The 21,535-nt window shown below is 40.8% G+C and overlaps 1 protein-coding gene across 6 annotated transcripts in view; it reads right to left on the bottom strand.

Annotated features, from left to right (window-relative positions):
- The window catches only part of osbpl6 (oxysterol binding protein-like 6), a 170,778-nt gene that overhangs the window by 37,896 nt on the left and 111,347 nt on the right, over window positions 1-21,535 (bottom strand). For all 6 annotated transcript variants that reach the window (XM_043693527.1, XM_043693522.1, XM_043693523.1 and 3 more), the window contains 5 exons: window positions 15,945-16,077; window positions 15,402-15,505; window positions 14,302-14,394; window positions 11,596-11,764; window positions 5,033-5,163 (listed from right to left, as the gene is read on the bottom strand). In XM_043693527.1, the coding sequence (XP_043549462.1) occupies window positions 5,033-5,163; window positions 11,596-11,764; window positions 14,302-14,394; window positions 15,402-15,505; window positions 15,945-16,077 (630 nt within the window). The remainder of the gene's footprint in view (window positions 1-5,032; window positions 5,164-11,595; window positions 11,765-14,301; window positions 14,395-15,401; window positions 15,506-15,944; window positions 16,078-21,535) is intronic.

Genomic DNA, 21,535 nt, shown 5'->3' on the forward strand with positions numbered 1-21,535 from the left:
CCAAGGACACCTGGGCCCTAACGTAACCGCAGAAGAGGGGCAGGCAGTCGGCTCTAACGACCCCCTCTACAGCCCGCTGCCTGGACCGGTTTATGGCCAGTTTGGCCAGGCCCAGGAGCAGATGCATGAGGAGGTCTTCAGACCTACCCTCCCTCCTCTGTACCGAGTGCCCGAAGATCAGGAGTGTGGGACCGAAGTGCAACCAAAAGCAGAGGAGGAGGTTTTTACGAAAATCAAAAAGGGAGTGCAAACGCCCACACCCAATTGGAACATGGTCCACAGACTCCACAGCGCCACAGAACAAGCAGTTGGGCTGGGAGTCCGTGAACCACTGCAATCTGCGGTTGCAGGGGACACTCCTGTATAGATCTGTCAGCCAGGGTTCCCTGACTGGACAAGATTAACAACCTCAATCATGGAACTCATGTTCTAAGGAGGACCACCTGGCTGACCTCGTTACAGTCACTACAACCCTCTCTCCAAGTCCAAGGATATAGGCTGATTCTTTTTTTATGTAGCTCTTCCTGGAGTATTTTGGCCCCGGGTCAGGTCCCTGCGACTCTGCCTCGGATGCGGGTGGCATGTAACGCACAGTAGCTTGCCTCTTGCACCTGGAGCATCTCGGAAGAAATTCATTCTCTTCTTCACGTATCGAGGTGGTGACATCCACCGTGTCTACCTCAGATTCCAAGGCACCTTCATCGCTTGATGGAGAGCGAGAACCCACACATTCTGGAACAGTCAGAAAGGCTGTCGTGGAACTGGGCACATTATGTTCCCACACTGTTTGAGAGTTTGTAGCTTTCACGTGATCCACGTGTTTGTTCAGGATTGTCGCACGTATCCAAACTTCATACGTCACTGACCTCACGTTGACCATACCTCTTACCCATGCAGGACACTTCCCATGATTCCTACATCAAACTTCATTCCCTGAAGTCAACTCTCTCTCCCTCTTAGCGGAGTCTTGTGTCCAGCCTTGGTGCTCTTGTTGCCGTTTCACCCTCTTCCTCCAGATCCAGGAAGTTCAGATTTAATTTGGTGCCTTCTCCCCATTAGAAACTCTGCTGGAGTTATCCCTTTAGTTGCACAAGGGGTGTGATCCTATAATCAATCAAATAGAAACCAGGACAGTCTGGTATCGCGTGCAGCTGTAGGCTGTTTCTTTAAGCCTGCATTCAAAGTTTGGCTTGCTGTTTCTGACAGACTGGATATGTATATTATGGAGCTCTCCATATATGCTGAATATTATTTGACTTTCATAAATACTCAAACTCCCTGCTGGTAAATAATGGCCTGTTATCTGTGACCAACGTGTTGCAATGTCTGCGTGTTGCAAAAGACACATACAGTTTTTGTATCGACATCCCAGTGTCTGATGAATAAACTCTATGCACATCCAGCCACTTTGAGTAGGTGCCCACAATGACTAAGAACATTGAGCCCATGAAAGGATGTGTAATAGAGTTCAGGGTTTACCTGGCCATTCCCTTGAATTTTTCCCTTCTAAGGCCTGCCTGGAAGAATCATCCAAGTTCTCTAGTGTTCCTTATTACTCTGCCTTGTTATTAGCATGTCATTTAGATAAATGGCAGCTTGGGGTATACCTTGCAAGATGTTCTCAAGGTATGCTGAAAAATTGCCATTTGAAGTAATGTCAGCCTGGGCAGTCTCAGATTGGTACAAACCCTTTGGTATTAATTGTAGCATACTTTGCAAATCATCATCTAATTGCAATGAAAAGTACACATGGCTCATGTCCAGTTTTGCGAAGAATGGTCCCCCTGTCAGCTTTGTGCATAAATCCTCTATGCAAGGGATTGGGTATTTATCCAGGTGTGAAAAGCAGTTTACTGTTTGTTTACAAATCCTACAAAGGCAAACTCACCCGTCAGTCTTCACATCAGTACGACCAGTGCTGCCACTCCGCAAACAGTGCTGGTTTGAGGATTCCTTCACTTTTTAGCCTCCTGATTTCTGCTTCTACTTTTCCCTGTACGGCCAATGGCACTGGACAGGCTTTGCAGAATCATGGAATTACTTCATGGTCAACATCCGAGATGGCCTTGACTCCTTCGATAGTCCCTGGACTTTTTTGTAAAACTTCGAGGTATTTAATTAGGACTTCATCCGGCAGCCATTTTCTGATTGAAAAATGTTGAGCCAATCTAGGTGAATCTTTCTCAAACAAATTTTGGCCCATTAAGCTTGGGCCTGAGCCCTTTACTACAGTCAGTGGTAAATGAACCAACTGCTACTCCTAAGAGACGGGAATTAAAGTTGTACCCTTAATCTGCAAGGTTCCCCACTATAGATTCTCTGTCTAGCCGAGGACTTGTGCAAACTTATGAGTTGGAGTCCAGAGCAAGTTTTGTTAAAGATTGTGGGCGGCACGGTGGCACAGTGGTTAGCACTGCTGCCTCACAGCGCCAGAGACCCGGGTTCAATTCCCGACTCAGGCGACTGTCTGTGTGGAGTTTGCACATTCTCTCCATGTCTGCGTGGGTTTCCTCCGGGTGCTCCGGTTTCCTCCCACAGTCCAAAGATGTGCGGGTCAGGTGAATTGGCCATGCTAAATTGCCCGTAGTGTTAGGTAAAAAGGGGTACATTTGGGGTATGGGTGGGTTGCGCTTCGGCAGGTCGGTGTGGACTTGTTGGGCCGAAGGGCCTGTTTCTACACTGTAAGTAATCTAATCTAATCGGTTTTGTGATCACTGAAACGGACACACTGGTAATGACCTCCATTAGGACCAGGTAACTATTTAACCAGCGGTTTATTTTAATTGGTTCCGATTTGGTTGTTGCTAGGTAATTTAATTGTTTCAATCCAGATGGAGTTGGGTTTTCCAGGGTATGCACTCTCCTGGATACCAGCCTATGAGTTTGCTCACTCATGTGATGATGCTGTGGCTTTCAAGAGGTTATTTTGTCCTGGTTTCTTTTAAGAGAGAGATTGAACGAGAGGTGACCACCTGGCCACTGAAAACCACTTGATTAAACAGCTTGGGGAAGGTTGGTTCTTTTTAAAAAAAACAGAACAGCCTGAATGGGTGTGGCCAACTCTCATAGATCAGGATTTCTGAGTAACCTCAGAAGAGTTGGAAGCTTCAGTGATTGTCTCCTGGCTGCTACACTCAGAATTTTTCCTTGTTTTTTTTTCCTGCTGGATTGGAGAACTAGGAGAATTGGTGTCTAAATTTTCCTTTTTTTTGCCAATGAGTGTGTTTATGGGATGTTACTATATTGTACTAGTTAATTAGTAATAGTTACTTTATCTATTAATCTGTTACATTTCCAATAGAGTTGTTATTCTAACTTCCTCTTTCTTTGGTTGTATTTTAACTACAGTGATTAATGAAATTGTGCTTAGCCTAACTGTTATCTGGCTAATCGCTTTGCATCAGGAACTGAAACATTTGCTTTTAAATCATGAAAATGTTAAGATCTAGGTAACCTTCTTAAAATATTTTGATGGGATCTAGTCTGGTCCATAACACTAAATTTAGGTCAAGTGGGACTCTTTTGCTATCTCAAGACCATATACCAGCAGCAGCTACACTGGCTTGCTGGCTCATATCCTTGAGAAAATGTTAACCGTTTGGCTGAAGCTTGGTTTTGTTTTGGGGTTTTGCTGTGGGCTGAGGTGGAGTCCCTCTGTTCAGAATATGTCCTGAGTGAGGCTATGGCAATTGCCTTCACTCAAGTGCTATTCCCCAAGCTCTGTCAGACTGGCGAAGGTGTCCACTTCCATTGGAATACCCTGCAGCTCATATGCTCCAGGTACTGCATTTTTCAATGATAAAGCCAGTTGTAGTGTCTGTTTAAAGACCAGTTGGGCTTCAGTTATTAGGCATGGTTACATCATTAATCTAACATAACACCGAGTCTCTCACCACCTCATTAAGGGTTAAACCAAAGTCACATGCTTCTGCCAGTCACCTTAACCTAGTCAAAGATTCTGATACAATTTCCCTGGTTCTCGAATTGCTGAGTAAAACTGATAGGGTCTCAGAATTAGAGGCAGCTTATGGTTGTAATATTCCTTAACTGAAGTTTTAATATCTGGTGCCTCAGGGAAAGTTACGCTCCTAATAACTTAAAAAGCTGCGGGTCCAGAAGCTGTCACGGGCTATCATCTGCCTCAATGTCATTTATCTAGGAAAAAAAAATGCAGTCTTCGCACATGCTGGGCCCAGTCTTCGATGGCAGGATTGAACAGATCAAGCTTTCCAAATAATGGCACAATGCCAGAAAGGCTTCTCCCAACTCAAAAATGACACTCTTCAGAATTTCTTCTGGAGCATGCTTTTCTCTAGTCACCACTGAAATAACTCCCCAGAGGCCGATATCTCGTCACCAAGTAACCCTTTATTTACATATAGATAGTACTTGACACTGATTCCAGCTCCCTCAGAGCCAGCTCTGAGTGAACCGGAAATCTGACACTCCCATTTGTGTCAGCCAGGGCTCCCTGACTGGACCAGATCAACACTCGCAATTAGGGAATTCATTCTATGATATGCATCTGGCTGACCTCATTACAATCACTACAGATGAAACATCGTAACTTCAACTTACATTTCTTATCACCCTGACATGGTGTATCCTTTGTGACTTCAGCAAAGGAATAGTCAGGCCGACTGTACACTGACATGCTGGGATAGGATTACAGAGACTCAAATACAGCAGCAAGTTTGATAAAAAGAATTGCATTACAAATAGAATAAGAGTTAGTAAAGCTGTTTGCAAATAATCTTAACCTATGGCCCTATCAAAGACTGCTGGTCACTTTCTGGAAAATGTCAGAAGTCACACAACAGCAGGTTATAGTCCAACAGGTTCATTTGAAATGACAAGCTTTTGAAGTCGCTTTTACAACAACGCTCCTGAAGCTTGTCATTTCAAATCAATCTGTTGGACCATAACCTGCTGTTGGGAGGCTTCTGGCATAGTCCAACACTGGCACCTCCACATCATGACTTTCCGGAAAGTCAAACAGCTGTCAAACTACAATCTCCTGTATATAAAGTACCTGGGAGAGTGTTCTCCTAAGGTTGAAGATTTGGGCATTGTGGCCAGAATGTTCTTGCTCCAACAGCATTTGCTTCAGCTGTTCCCTTTCTATTGCGACTGTGTTGAAGGCAGACTTTAAAAGACAATGAACTGTCAAAGGAAAACAGTAAAACAATATCGTAAAATGGTTTAATTATTCGGATTCCTTATCAATCTGATATTACCCTACAATTTCATTTTTCAAAAAACTTTTGATGAAAAATGTGACATTGCCACTGAATCTTGTCTATTTTATCACATTACTTTTCAAGAGCAACAATTAACTAAATAATACCACAATGTAAATTAAGCATCATTGCATCAGATGTAATTCTCTTTTGGAGGTAAAAACACATGATGGTTAACAGCAGCTGCCATCTGTAAAATACACTCCAATATCTTGGTAGTAGACATTGTGAAATAGTTCTGCTCCTCGGATTCTGCCTGACCTGCTGTGCTTTTCTAGCACCACTCTAATCTTGACTCTAACCTCCAGCATCTGCAGTACCCACCTTCGCCATTGTGAAATAGTCGTGTGGTTTCAGAGTAAAAGCTGGCCAAAATTAAATGGTTTACCCCATCACAAATAATTTTCTAAGACAAAGTTCAAACTAAGTAGCATTCTTGCTTTTATCATTTTGTGAGACTAAGGGCCTGAGGATTTAACAATTTCAAGTTAAATTTCTATTTCAAGAAGGCCTTCTACAGATTTCCAGCTTCACAAAGCACTCCAAGTAAACATATATAGTTTAACCTTGTAACCTGTTGCTATATTATAGTATTGGCTGAAATGTTCTGCTCCATGGAGCAACATGAGCAATGATGAGAACATTTATGACCTTTCCCCTAAGGATTTAAATAGGAATTTTAAGATTTTGTTAATAAACAGCAACTACCTAGTATACATTTTATTATTGGCCTGACTAATTTATTTGCAATGTCCAATTCTCTTTCTCATCCCCGAGAGACCAGATGGTGAAAATTCCTGACATGAAACCCAGTACGGGTTTGGTGGCAGCAGCTCGCTGCTTGCTCCTCCAAGCTGTCATCCAACTCTGTCCTCACCATCATGCCCCACATGCTCCATGGATAATCTTCAGCTCCGCCCTTCTTTCACACACATTGGCATCGGGAAACCACCACCAACCTCGCCACATCACCAGGTCTGCTCTTGGATCTAATTACATACCACTTCAATCTATCAAGTCTTCACTTTGGAGCTCAGGACACCTCTGATCTGCTTGCTTCTGCAAGCCACATGACGCACAGGGACATATGAATCACATGCTTGACACATCGCCTGGCTCTTTGCTTCATTTCTTAGTGCTCAATCACTTTACACTGACTTTAAGACTGCCGACTTCTGACTTGTGTTGCTTCTCAGCACACAGAGGCAGATATACACATGACAGATGTTGATAGCCTCTTGGATCCCACTTAGGGAACACCTCTAACAAAACTGCCTGCTGTCTCTGTGCTTGCATATTGTAACAGAGTCATTAATATTTGAGATCATAGGGTCTTCTCCTGCCTGGGGCTGAGCAAGTTCCTGGTCTCAGAAAGTTCTCGAAGTGTCAGACACCTTTAGCACTTCTTGCGCGACCTGCTGCAGAAATATGTCAGTGATGCACACAGACTGCGTTCCTGAGTCTTATCTAGAAAGAGAACCCACTGAGGTGACAGTCTCTGAGCTAATGGAAGGTGCAGGTGAAAGCCTTAGAACATAGAACATTACAGTGCAGTACAGACCCTTTGGCCCTCGATGTTGTGCTGACCTGTGGAACTAATCTGAAGCCCATCTAATCTACACTATTCCATTCTCGTCCATATGCCCAGCCAATGACCATTTAAATGCCCTTAAATTAGCGAGTCTACTACTGTTGCAGGCAGTGCATTCCACGCCCCTACTACTGAGTAAAGAAACTACCTCTGACATCTGTCTTATATCTATCACTCTTCAATTTAAAGCAAAGTCCCCTTGTGCTAGCCATTACCATTCACGAAAAAAGGTTCTCACTGTCCAACCTATCTAACCCTCTGATTATCTTATATGTCTCAATTAAGTCGCCTCTCACCTTCTTCTAACGAAAAAGCTTCAAGTCCCTCAGCCTTTCCTCGTAAGACCTTCCCTCCACACCAGGCACATCCTAGTAAATCTCCTCTGAACCCTTTCCATAGCTTCCATATCCTTCCTATAATATGGTGACCAGAACTATAGGCAATACTCCAAATGTGGCCTACCAGTGTTTTGTACAGCTGCAGCATGATCTCATGGTTCTGAAACTCAATCCCTCTACCAATAAAAGCTAACACAGTCTTACCCCTGTGAGGGGTGAATATCTTCCTCCTTAGAGATAGAGGTGGAGCACAGGATCTCAAATGCTGGCCTCTTCTTAGCAGAGGGTTACTTTGAGCGTCTACAGAAGAGGGAATTAGTTGTCTAAGAGGAATAAGAATTTGAGCAGGTCAGGAATGAGCTTGCACTGGTGGTAATGGGAGAGCAGCTTCCTACAGCACAATTAAACTGACTGAGGAGGTTTACCCTTCCCAACATGTACAGGCATGCTCTTCTCTGGACAAACACAAGATTGTTTGTTCAAATGGCAGGAGGATGCTTCAGTCCAGCATCCCTCTACTGGTTTTGTCCCCCTCAGTACAGTTGTAAGCTATTTTCTCCTGCAATGTGTCAAAATGAGGGATTGAGTATGTTAGAAATGAATGGAGAACAGTTAGTGATGATGCAGAAGAGATGCTGAGGTATCCCCAATGATTGAATAATAAGCAGGATAAAATAGGGGAGATCCATTGCATGCATGCAGTAACAAGTTGTAGTCCATGAGCCTTTGAGAGATAAATGTGCAATGACAGAGTTAGTGGGAGTGGTGACCCTGGGAGTGAGAAGCAGCATGGAGAAGACAGTGGCACTTAACATAATAAGGCACTGGATATCACTGACCCATGTCGGTGATCCAGGTTTGCTGGTCCTGTTGGTGTGGCCTCATTTTCTGATTAGCAGGATACAGTACTGCTCTCCTCTCCACCGTCCCTCCACCAGTATCTCTAGTTTCTCTTTGACTAACTGAACAGCTAAGTTGCTTTTCTCAGACATTGTCTTTGGACTAAAGATGGAGAACCTGCCTTATACGGTCTGACGTGCTGTGGAGCTGGAGTTTAATCATGGTGCCAGTAGGGGTGTGAGAAAGCTGGGAGGTAGGGGCAGTGGTAATCGCTGTCACCCTTCCTACTATGCAGCTGTATGAGACAGAGGATGGAGAGCCTGCCTGCATTATTAATATTACGGAAGTATAACAGATTGTCATCATGGGACACAGCAGATCGAGTGCCATGAATCTCACTCGACAGGGCACTGCCAAAAGAGTCAGCCTAAGATTCATCCAGTTTTCAATTTTTGAATATTCCAGGTCTCAATCTTCTATAATCTGTTAAGCAATCATTGAGATTTAGAGATCATATTTAGTTAGTTCATAGAGAAATGCCATGGTTAGTTCAAAGCATTAATAACTTTATAAAAATAAACAAGATACCACATCTTACCATCACAAACAACTGATTTTATTTGCAAGTCTGAACAGATAAACCAAACACAAATGCTTTTTCTAAATACAAACACACACACACACGTTTGTAGGGTGAATTTGTACTTGTAGGATTATATTTTATTTTGCTCAAAAACTGCATGAATCCATGTCAGATTCTGTAAATCCCTTTTTTAGATTAGAATCAGTCTGAACATTGGGGCACAGACAGCCTCACACAGGGCACCTCACACCTTCAAGGTATTATCTGAGATGACATGGCACCTATTGTTAAGGTTCACTCGAGAACATAACTTTTAAAAATAGTTAAAATATGACAGAACTGAAACCAACATGGCCATTCTGAAAGATGAGAGACTTAAACATTCCAGGTCTTTTTCAATATATAATTTCAGTTGCATCACACTGTAAACTTTTGCTATAAATTCTGTCTTAAATGATCTTATACTCCACAACCACCTGATGAAGGAGCAGCGCTCTGAAAACTAGTGCTTCCAAAGAAACCTGTTGGACTATAACCTGGTGTTGTGTGATTTTTTAACTTTTCTAAATGCAGGTGTGTGTTAAGGTGACATTACCAATGAAGTGACAGTGCTTAATAAATGAAGAAGATAGGCAGCCACTTGCTGTTGAAAAGACATAAGTGCACTTGCTATCATTGTCAGAGCTTCCTCCATTCATTTTCTTCTGGATCTGCTGTACTTCACAATGAATCAGTAAAAAAAACAACAGCTGAATTATTGAAACATATAATTTCATGGCAATGACTGCAATTGCTTTAGCAAAGGATTATCATTAGTGCAAATGAGACAAATTCCAAAAATTGTATTCTATCACCTTTAATACCTGCTGAAGGGTAAAGAACTTTAATTAGAAAGTCTTAAGCTTAAACCATTAATGACAAACTGCAGGCTTCTTCACTGTTGGCACAATTAGTGGCACATTTGCATTAATCCTTTTAACCAATAGCCTGTGCAACACTGATAAAAATTTAAGCTTGGTTTGTAATATGTTATTAAATCACAACTGTTGAGTCATACCTGCTTTTAATTTTTCAGCTTCAATTCTCACAGAATGGGTTTAAAAAAGGTTTGCAATAATTTCTACATAAGTGGAAGAAGTAGCTGAAATTAAGGTGTAAGGGATGTTAAATATGATGAAAACATTTGTCAAATCCACATGATTAAATTGGAAGATCAAGGTTTTAAAGATTTCCAGTCAATGAATATATTTTATACCATTGAAAAAGTTTGCATTTTTCTGGAAAATCAGAATGTTAGCAATTAACCTCACTATTATTTAAAGATTTTGATTCACTGGGGAAGTTACCAATTATTGTCAATAAATTTGGGGTGGCACAGTGGCTAAGTGGTCAGCACTGTTGCCTCACAGCACCAAGGTCCCAGGTTCGATTCCAGCCCTGGGCGATTGTCCATGTGGAGTTTGCATATTCTCCCAGTGTCTGCATGGGTTTCCTCCCACAGTCCAAAGATGTGCAGGTGGGGAAAATTGGCCATGCAAGATTGTCCATAGTGTTAGGTGCATTAGTCAGAGGGAAATGGGTCTGGGTGGGTTGCTCTTCGGAGGGTCGGTTTGGGCTGAAGGGCCTGTTTCCACACTGTAGGGAATCTAATCTAATAAATTTATTTTGATTGTTATGAATGTGTGGCAACAAAGAATTTTTAATTTTCTTTTATAAATAGGGAACTACATCCCTTTGAATTGCAAATAACATTATGATGTATATACACATCCGCAGGGTCCTGAGATACGCAGGACAGAATTCTCACTGTTGAAAATAATTTCACAAACTCAACTCGGGAGAAACTTCACTGAATTTGTACAATTTCATTCTTTTGGGTGGGGTGTAGAGTTGGGGTGGGGTGGATTGGGACAGGAGTGGATACCTCCACGGTTTGGCCTGCCGAACTGAGACAGCAACAAGAGCTGCCAAGTGTTGAAGCAGCCTGGTTAAAATATTCACCTTGGGCTCGGAAATTTCATTCCAGTCGTTAAAAAAAAAGCCTCTCGTTTCCTCAGCCTCGGACACTCCCCATGCCCCGCCCATGCTACCTCATGCACCTCACCAATTCCATAGCACTGATACACTACCCCCGCCCAACGTCCTATTTTGCCCTCTATCCATCGCCCTCATTCCATACACCATCCATGCCAACCTATGCTCCCAATCCTCATGGCTGACTATACCCTCCATGCTAATAATTGACAATCCGTCCATCTCAAGCCCCTCATTCTATCCTGTCCAACATGATGCCAACTCATACAAACCAGTGACCACCCCACCCCCCCCACCCCCAAACTTTGTCCTTACACTTTCCATGCCAACTCATCTAGTACCTGCTGAGTGTTCATCAGGAATTATGGTGAAATGAGATAAAATAAATCTGTACTAAATACTTGGAATTTTAACTATGTTAATAAAATTAACACAAACAAAAGCCAATTTAACACATTCATATTCCTTCAAGTACTTAACTCATTGAGAAGCCAAACGTTTCTACTCATAGCTCCATATTAAAGAGAGTTAATTCCTCAATAGCCTCACTAAGCTTTCAATGAAACTACTCATCTACAAGGCACCTGCTGAGATGATTGGTTATGCAAGCAATTAAAAAGCATTAAATTTAAGAGTAATTTTCTTTCCTTGACTAAACTGGATTCAGTCTTTACTACTTAAATCATACAATTGCTTTATCAATGTGTAATAAACTGATTGAGTAACATTAGTAAAGGCAATATATCAATAATGTTCATTTGGGTAACTTAAGAAGGATTCATTACTTATGTTTCATATGATTCAATGCAAATGTGATGGAATAATCCATCATGGTTCGATCATTTTTAATTTATTTCATTTGTCATACACATGATGAATTGTCAGATCTCTGTCATATGTGTTAATAGCTAAACGACTCCATGAAGAATTACAAATTTACTTATAAACCATTTCTAAGAATACAAGTACCTTTTTGTGCAATTTGACAAAACTCTTCTTGAAGTTTAGTATAATCTGCAGTAGAATCAGGGGAGTCCACAAGTGGACTTGGCTGAATTGGATAGTCTCCGATGTCAGCAGAGAGATTGGGATTTGAAGAGTGCAAACGAAGTGGAGACATAGGGGCGCTCGAAGGAACCTGCAAGTGTGAACAAATTAGCTTAGTAATGCCTTCGTAACATCGTTTTTCCTGGAAGGTCAAAGCAATTATAAACAGAAAACCATATCCACAATCTCATAATGTACAATCATGGTGATTTAGAAAAGTATATAGATGTTGATTTATAGCCCAGAACAGAAGTGGTTTAATCGTTCACAACATGAGCCAAATTCATCACAATTAGCAAGTGAGCCCTTTACAATAAAAGTGTTTGAGTCTTACAGAATTATGATTACATGGCACTTCCAATGTTTTTTGTTCATAGTGGAATTTTGAACATCTTTATTTATCTTACACTCAGTTTCTCTGTCTCCACATATGTATTTCACTAACCATACATGCTACCACACACGCTATGTTTTGCCAACATGTTTTACTTTTGACCTTATCTGCACTAAATGGAATATGGGAAGTCTGCAGGATAACAACTGACCCAGTTCATTTAACCAAATAGTCCTCATGAGCAACACTACTTTCAGAATGGAAGATAACCACTGCTATCAGACCAGGTAACCACAATTAGATCGGCATTATATTTGCAGTTATGACACTATGTACAAAATTCAGTAGTGCAGATGTCAGACAGACAAATCCTACCCAATGTAATTGGTAACATGAATACTGCCAAATTGTTTAGCTCATTTCACAGATACAACCTAATTTGCAGTTTATAAAAGTTCAGATTTCCAAGCGTGCACCTATACTTGGGCAGGACTGGAGGACAATTGTCAGATCTCTTGGTCAATTCTATAGACCACCTTTTCTTAAAGGCAGCCCTTGAAAATTTTCTTAAGCAGACTAAATCTTTTATAACCAGTGTGTTGGGAGCCAGAGAAGCCTCAAAGGCAGAAAGTAAGTTTTTGAAACCTTTGCTACGGGACGACAGTGCATGATATGGCAGAAAATGAATCAATTCAATGAGCAACCGTTAAAAGAAATAAACTATTTCTGGTGGAATCTTACATTCTGACAGGATCCTCTCTTAACCTTTCCCTACACCCAATACTAAAAGGATGGCTCATACATGTTTGGGTTCTCCTCAGTGGCTGCTAAAAGACAATCAGAATCCATGTTTATTGAACTGAATTTTTGATGGACTGGAACTCTGATGCCAGCTTTTTTTAAAAAAGGAAAATCTGGGGCAGGACTTAGAGGACAACTGTTGGGCCCACTTAGTCTCTTGGTGAATTTAAAGGACAGGTACTGTTGCTGCTGAGGTGCTGCTCAGTTGGCCGTAGAATAAATGGTTAGCAAGAGTCCTCCTTCCAGAGTCTGCGGGGGAGGGGGTGGGCCTTCCCTTAAAACAGAAGGCCAACCCTCCACCTGGTAAAACACCAGCAGTGCAAGGAAAAAGCCTTTAATTGATCAATTAAGGGATACAATTGACATCTGGACAAGAGAGCTGTCCATGTCCACTGGCAGAATGTCATGGCAGCAGAATATTTCAACGCCCCTTTGGTTTCTCTCACAATGTTTATTGCTCTCCCCACTCCCACCCTTCACATCCGGTAAAATGTAGTCGATATATAGCACATCTCAAGCTTGCAGAATACCCTTAAGCACTTATTGGCTAATTTACCAAGAAGAAACCCACTGTTATCACAAGGACATAAGAGATAAATAATAATGTAATATGTTCAAATTAAAATACTTATTCAAAGATTTTACTCTGGGTGACGGATAGAGTCATATTCATACAGCATGGAAACAGACCCTTTGGTCCAACCAGTCCATGCAGAACTTAATCCCAAACTAAACTAGCCCCACCTGCCCGATCCTGGTCCATATCCCTCCAAACCTTTCCTATTCATGTATCTAAATGTCTATCTACATCCCTATCCAAATGTCTTTTAAACATTGTAATTGTATCTGCATCCACTACTTCCTGAGGAAGTTCATTCTACACTCAAACCACCTGGTGTAAAAAAAAGTCACCTCGACTTTTTTAAAATCTCTCTCCTCTCACTTTAAAAGTATGCCCCCTGATCTTGAAATCCTCTATTCTAGGGAAAAGACAGCTACCATTAACTCCATCTACACCTCTGAATATTTTACAAATCTCTTTAAGGTCACCTCTCAACCTCCTATGCTCCAGTGAAGCAAGTCCCAACCTATCCAGCCTTTCTTTATAACTCAAACCTTCCAAACCCAGCAACATCCTGGTAAATCTCTTCTGAACCCTCTCCAGCTTGATAATATCCTTCCTAAAACGGGGCAACCAGAACTGGAATACTGTACAACCTCAACATGAATTCCCAAGTCCTATACTCAAAGGACTGACCAATCAAGGCAAGCGTGCCAAACACCTTTTTAATCACCTTGTCTACAAGTGACACAAACTTCAATGTTGGGTTATAGACAATTTCAAAAACTGTGGAATTGCTATTTCGATTACAATATACAAAGTTATTTTACCACTACTGAAACATTATGGCAGCTTATGCAGCAGAACAAAAGGCATGATTGTAACCCGTCTCAGATAATATGCAACAAAATCATAAAGGTGAAGAGAGTACCTGAAGCTGCATTTTTCCATCTTTGCTGACACTTTTTGTTCTCCATCTCCTGGTGACACGCTTGTCTTTCTTTGTAATATCTATGCAGTTAGCCTACATTACAAAAACAGTTAAAGTCAAAGACAAACATGCTGTTAAATTTATAAGCTAGTGCACAATAGAGACCAGGGCAATTTAAAAAACTACAATTTAGAAAAAAATAATCTAGACTTAGTTTGGCACGATTTACCAGAACCACATGAAAACAAATTAATTCTCAAGTATCTATCAGTTTATTTTAGTAACCACCTTAATTATTTCATAATAAGCTCATAACACTGACGTCACAAGCTGTTTATGCCCTTCACCACAAATGTAAGATGACGTCAATTTCTGAAATGACAACTGCAATTTACCAAAAAAAATTGAATTTCCCCTTCCCTAAGCAAGAAAGCTCGAATGAAATGTATCAGGAAATGACTCAAATGCTATAATCTAACTTCAACATTCTGCCAAGTGTTGGTCTGTTCAGGTTTTGCCTTTCTGCTTTATGACGCTATCTCAGTTTTCCATTTAATTGGTATCATTTACTCTAAAATTACTATTCTAAGTTTAGGTCCTTCGTTGCAAAGCTGACCAATTTGTCCGCACTAACTAGTTTACTGAAAACAACCATGCACTCTACATTTTATGTAATCAGGTAGAAGCAACAAAATGTTTGCTATCTTTTTAACCTCTTAGAATTGGGCAAATTGCTGAATTGCATCTGGCGTGAGAAAGATCGATTTGGATTTATTTGTTTATAGTTCACCAAATTGATGTCTATTAAATCTATGTTGAGCCCAGAAAATGTAAAGGTTATTTTACCAATACATAAAATAGTCATGATTCAATCAGCGCTTCTAAAAAGCAATTAAAAACTCAATGTTGAACTATTCTTGAGTTCCTGAACAGGTTGCATACTATGGTAGTTGGCTGTGGTGTCATAAGTGATCTCTTTCGCAGATGGTCTCTCGCTCTCTCTTTGTAGATTTACAATGTGAAGGGGTTGAAAATGGTACTTAATGACAATGGGAACAAGTGGGTCCAGCAACATCATAAGGCAAGGGCAGCATCTATACCTGCATATCAGTGAAATTAGGCGCAGACTGTGTCCTCTGTAGGATTTCCAGATTTTGTAGTAGTTTACTGAGCTCAACTAAGCTTGATTGGCAATTTGCGAGATCTGCAGAAATCATAAAAAGTGTGAATAACCTTGATAATTTCATCTTTAGATCCAAGAACATGGATAGAAAAGGGGGTGGCATTGTGATAACAATACAATACTGAATGAATAATTCAGGAGCCCAGATTGATGCTCTGGGGAGATAGGTTCAAATTCCATCACAGTAGCTGGTGAAATTTAAAATTTAATTAATAAAATGATCTGGAAATGATTGTCGATCATTGCAAAAAGCCAACTAGTTCACCAACATTCTTTAGGGAAGGAAATCTGCCATGGTTACCTGGTCTGGCTTACATGTGACTCCACAAATACAATATGATTGACTATTAATGGACCAGGCAGTGACAGTCAATGCTGGGCAACAAATACCAGCCATATAAGTGACAGCCAAGCCCCAAAAAAGAAAAATAAAATTACTGTACAAATTTTTACAAAATACCTTTAGCACACTTGTTCATTTCCTCAGATTCCAACAACCATGCTGCAACTTTGGTTTGGCTGCTGCTGTAGGAAGCAGGTAGACTTGTACTGCATGGAATGGAGGGCAGCCATGTGAAATTGTTCTGCTGAGGCTAAGTATATAAAGAGAGAGAGAGAGAGAGAGAATGCATGAAATACAAAATTAATGTAACTTTTAGTCGATAAAGTAGTAAAGAGAGAAGAACCTCAAAATCCTGGAACCAAAAGCATCTTTGGCTGATCTGATATTTGCTGAAATTCCTTCATATTCATTTCATGATCATTGGTGCTCCCAAATTTGAGAGAACTATTTTTTTAAACTAGTACTGTTCAAATCGCTTTTCTTAAATTTAGCTTTTTTTGTCTTCTGTACTTCCATTCCCAACTTTCATAAAAAAGGGAAAACTTATAAATCGGATGTCTTGTTTAATGATCCATGCAATGGCCCTCCTCAGATGTCAGCTGGAGAAATGATGTACTTCACGCAACAGATCTTAGTGGGCAGGTTTGATGTGATGTTCTCCATGATCTGGGACTCATGGCCACAATCTGAGTTTTGGTGATCCCTCACCTTCCACTATGGAGCTGGTAGCCACACCACCCAGGCCCAGTGTTGATTTGGTCACATGCTCAGTCTTCAAGGAACGTCAATCCAGGGACCTCAATTGCTGGGTCAGTGATGAGGTGCTGGCTCTTTATGGTTCCATCCAACCAGTGTGTTGATATCAGCTGCATGAAATGTAATTGGTGCAACGCAAGTTGCTTTTGCAGCTGATATTTGTAGTCTTAGTGGAAAGAAATGTCAGAGAGAGAAGCATGGATGAGTCACCTGAGATTTTCCTACCCATCCTAGAGGAAATGTACTTCAATTGAAACACCAACGGAAGGGTCTTCCCCAGTTCTGGAAGTTGCAACCCCATACCATTTTTATGAATCCTGTATGCTTCCTCTTGTATTGATGGCCATAGCCTCTGTTTGTCTCTTATCATTTCATATCTCATTATTTGTACCATTCACTGTCCTTTACACAATTTTTTTTTACTAATTTCTTACTGTATTGGTTAGTTTTTTTCCTTATTACTGATCTTTGTTTTATTTACATTCAATGCCCATTGCTTGTAAATTCATAAGTTTTAAATAAATGAAGATAATATCTCTGTTGAAAGTAAGAGGACATTGAGTTATAATCAGGCTATTTTCAGTCATTAACTCACTCAACTACATGAAATAGCATTTAGATAGAAAATCACAAAGTCTTTCACTTAAACAATTTCCTAATGGTATTATATATTGTTGATATGAAAGGCACAATAATATACAATTAACATAACCTCATATTACAAAAATATTTAAAACGGCATAACAATCACAAAATATTGTAAGATATCTACAAACACTCTTGGGACTTAATACTGTTGGTTATATTGGAACACCGCAATGTATTGACCACCATTATTTTCAGCTGTAAGAAACAACAATGGGGGAAAGAAGGTTAAGGTCCAATTTCAATCTGCATTAACATATCACTTTAGCATAAGCATAATAAACACAACATAGGAAACATGCTGTTGTTTATATGTACACAATTAGAAGCTTTTCTATAAACGGCTCACAGATTAGCATTGTATATTAATCAAACACTGTAGTAATTCATCCATCACTCCAGACATATTGAGGAGATGTATGTGTCTGCTGACAATGAACCTGAATAGGTTGCATACTAAGGTAGTTGGCTGTGGTGTCATAAATGATCTTTTTTGATGATCTCTCTCTCTCTCTCTCTTTGTAGATTTGCAATGTGAAGGGTTTGAAAATGGTACTTAATGACAATGGGAACAAGTGGGTCCAGCGACATCATAACGCAAGGGCAGCACCTACCCTCTGCACATGTGCAAATGCAGTCTGGTGGATGTCACATGTTGCAGGACATAACTAGAGTTGCATATACACAAATGCAAGTTTTCCACTTCATTGTCAGGAGTCACTCAAAGGGGAAATGTTGAGAATAATCTTTATTTCAATTAATATATATTTAAAGTGAGTAGATCCTTCATTTGTTCTTGGACACTATTATTCAATTAGGATCAATGACAAGTCGTGACTCAGCTCTACCTAAATCTAATTAATAAGGCCCTAAATCTTACGAATAAAAACCGAAAGAACTGCAGATGGTTGAAAATCAGAAACAAAAACAGAAATTGCTAGAAAGACTCAACAGGTCTGGCAGCATCTCAGGAGAGAAATCAAAGTTAATGTTTTTGCTTCAGTGACCCTTCTTCAGAACAGTTCTGAACCCGAAATGTTAACTCTGATTTCTCTCCACTGAGCTTTTCCAGCAAATTTCTGTTTTTGTCCCAAATCTTCTGAGTTGGGCTGTTTGCCCTATACATACTCTGGTTTAACTAAAGCTTTAAACAGCAGTTTCAAAGTTAGCATAACTTTGAATCAGCTGGAGAGTCAAAACACTCCAGTAGCCCAGCAATCTCTACCTCTCTCCTGGCAAAGTTCACCCCAGTCACTGTGCCCATGCAGTGCATATTTCACCGTTAGTACATCCTATACCGATCACAGCAATGTTCACACCCTTCCCAGCCCCATCTCATGAGTGCTCTGCTCCCCAATCCAGCTGAGCTCCACAATCCCAGACAGTGTCCAACCACCTCTGAAACTGCCTCTCCCAGCTCACCTTCTGTGATCCCTCCCTCCTGTCCAGATGATGATAGGAAAGACAGCATTGTCAGGGAATGGGGAGAGTAGAATAGGTTTGTAAGATGTGGTGGCTGTGGGGTTGAATATTGTTGGGCATGTGAGGGAGGAGACATTGAGCAGTATTGGGGTTGACAGCTCCATTTAACAAACTGAGGGGAGATCTGAAGGGACACATCTTCAGTTCATCATGAGAATAGGGGTTGGACTGGAGTTACATCTGACAATTGGCCTCCCAGCTTTGACAATGTAGCCAGCATCCAAGGTGCAAAAACAGCACTGTTAAATGGTAAGTGGGTACATTAAAATTGTGGTCAGCATTGGTCACACCCTCTTTGATGACAAGCAGAAGATCAAGGCTATTGTGAATACGATGTGAGAGCCTTCCAAACAGTTCACTGCCTAATAGATAGTGAACTAAGCATTTTAAGAAGAACAACTTCCACTGAATGTCTAACATTTTAATAAGCAGTTTGTCCAGGTGGCAATAATGTAGCGCATATATCCAGTTAATTACTCCTTGCTGGAATACTTGCAATTCACCTGTTTCACATGCTAATTAAGGTGGAATATCTATCTGACTTTAATGTTTATAGTAAGTCACTTAGGGTCTGGAGGGATTTGTTAAGTTTAAGAGAGATACTAGAGTATTCAAAAAAGGAAGCAAATACAGTAAAGGCACTCACTGTAAGTCTTTCATGTGGAAAGAGTAGGGATACTGAAGTGATTTAACTCAGAACTTAAACCGAATACATTAAATATGGTGGGTGAGATGATGTGCTGCAGCTGCAAACATTCAAGTTGATCCACAAGGAATATACTTGAAGCAAATATTTACAGCTCCAGTAACTTTGGATCCAGTTTGAGGAGCTGGTGTGTGAGCTGCAGGCTCAATCAGGCAAAGTGCAAGTTACCTGGACACTTAGTTCCAAGAGGTAAAAAGACCCCCTGCCCCTGCCCCTGCCGATGAGGTCATTGCCCTGTGATCAAAAATATGAATAATGTGATTGCAGGCAAAGCAACTGGGGACACAAAGGACAGCCCTTGAGGAAACTCCGTCCCTGCCACTGTACAAGTTACAAGGTCCTTGTAAGCTGTATGGACGAGAGGGGATACTGTAAGGAGGAACTGACTGCAGCACTGTAGAATAAATTTGTGGTAGAATTTAACGTTCAGATCAAGTGAGAGAAATCTGGGTTGGAAATAACCTTGCTGAATTTAAATAAGGGTAATTACATAGGGATGCAGACAGAGTTGGCTGGAATGGGCTGGAAAAGGAGTTTAGTGCAAATGGCTGTTAAGGAACAACGGCAGATGTTTAAGTAAGCAGTTTGTGACATTGGAAGATGGATTCACAGAAGGGGATAAGGGAAGACAGGGGGTGTAGATGAGAGCAAATAGGTACTGATGGAGGCAGAGAGAGACAACAGTTTGACAGACAACGGGATAGATTATAGCTTGCCAGGGAGAAAGGAAAGCTGATGGGGATCATAAGGAAGTGAAAATGGGTTAACCAAGCTGAAAGTAGTCCATGTCACCTCAGGGCCTGTGTATGGGGCTGGATAAAGGACATAGAAGACAATATTCTGGCTCTCACTCGGTATCGAGTCCTAAAGGTTGCAGGGTTCCCAAGCAGAAAATAAAATGCTATTCTTCCAACTTATACTGAGCCTTGCTGGAGCACTGCAGCAGGCCCGAGACTGAAAATAAAATAGGGAGGTCTTGCTAAACTATAAAAGGCACTACCTAAATCACATCCAGAACACTGAATTGTTTTGGTCCCCCTATTTAAGGAGCAATACACTGGCATTGACATTGAAGGTTCACTAGTTATGCAGGGATTTATTATGAGGAGAGTTGAGCTTATAGTCATTAGTGTTTAGAAAGACTATAGCAGACTCAACTGAAACATAGACGATTATTAGGAGGCTTGACAGGGTAGATGTAGAGAGATGGTTTTCCCTGTGGGAGAGTGTAGGACCAAAGGGCATCTATCAGAGTAAGGAATCAATGAGGAGGAGAAGAAATTGTTTGTCTCAGAGTTGGCAATCTGAAGATTCCTTTACTCAGAGAGCTGGAGAGGCCTTGTTATGAATTATAATCAGATAGATTTTTAATCAACAAGGAAATCAAGGGTAATAGAGAGAAGGCAGGAAAATGGAGTAGAAGATTATAATCTCACTGAACAATACAGCAGACTTAATGGACAAAATGACCTCACTTTGCTCCAACATCTTATAGTTATGGTCTTCCTTAATACACTGCCCAATTGTGTGCTGGAGGAAGGTTCAATCGAGGCAACTGAGCGAACTGAATTATTACAGAGAGAAGAAGCAGGTATAGGCTTATACGGAGAGAAGACAGGGGAATGGCACCATGTGGATTGCTTATTTGGAAAGTAAACTGGCTGAATGATCTTTCTTAATTCATGATTCAACAACTAAATTCTGTCAATGGCTTTCCAAAATGCATCATTTTAATGCTGACTTAACTTGTTTTATGGGTTTGTGGTGGACGTTGGGGAGATTTGTTTAAAAGTGCTATTACAGGAACTATAAAGTTAAATCATATTAAATCATATCACTGGAATGAGGTTATTCTCGAATTATAATCTATCAACATGCTTCATTACTACAAAGTGAACTCCCTGGTCTTCTATCCTGTAGTTTGGCCTTCAGTATTTCAAAGCCCTCTAGAATGGTCATTCCACTATCAGTCTTCACTGGGGTTGAACTGAAGTTGGAAGGTTGGAAAAAAAGGCACTGACATTGAGGCATTCCTTCTACTATGCCATTTTGGTGGGAAAGGTGACACATGAGCTCCAGATGCCATCTAGGAACTCAGTTGAGTCATAGCCACATAAAA

Source organism: Chiloscyllium plagiosum, chromosome 7, assembly GCF_004010195.1.
Source record: "Chiloscyllium plagiosum isolate BGI_BamShark_2017 chromosome 7, ASM401019v2, whole genome shotgun sequence".
Taxonomy (NCBI): Eukaryota; Metazoa; Chordata; class Chondrichthyes; order Orectolobiformes; family Hemiscylliidae; genus Chiloscyllium; species Chiloscyllium plagiosum.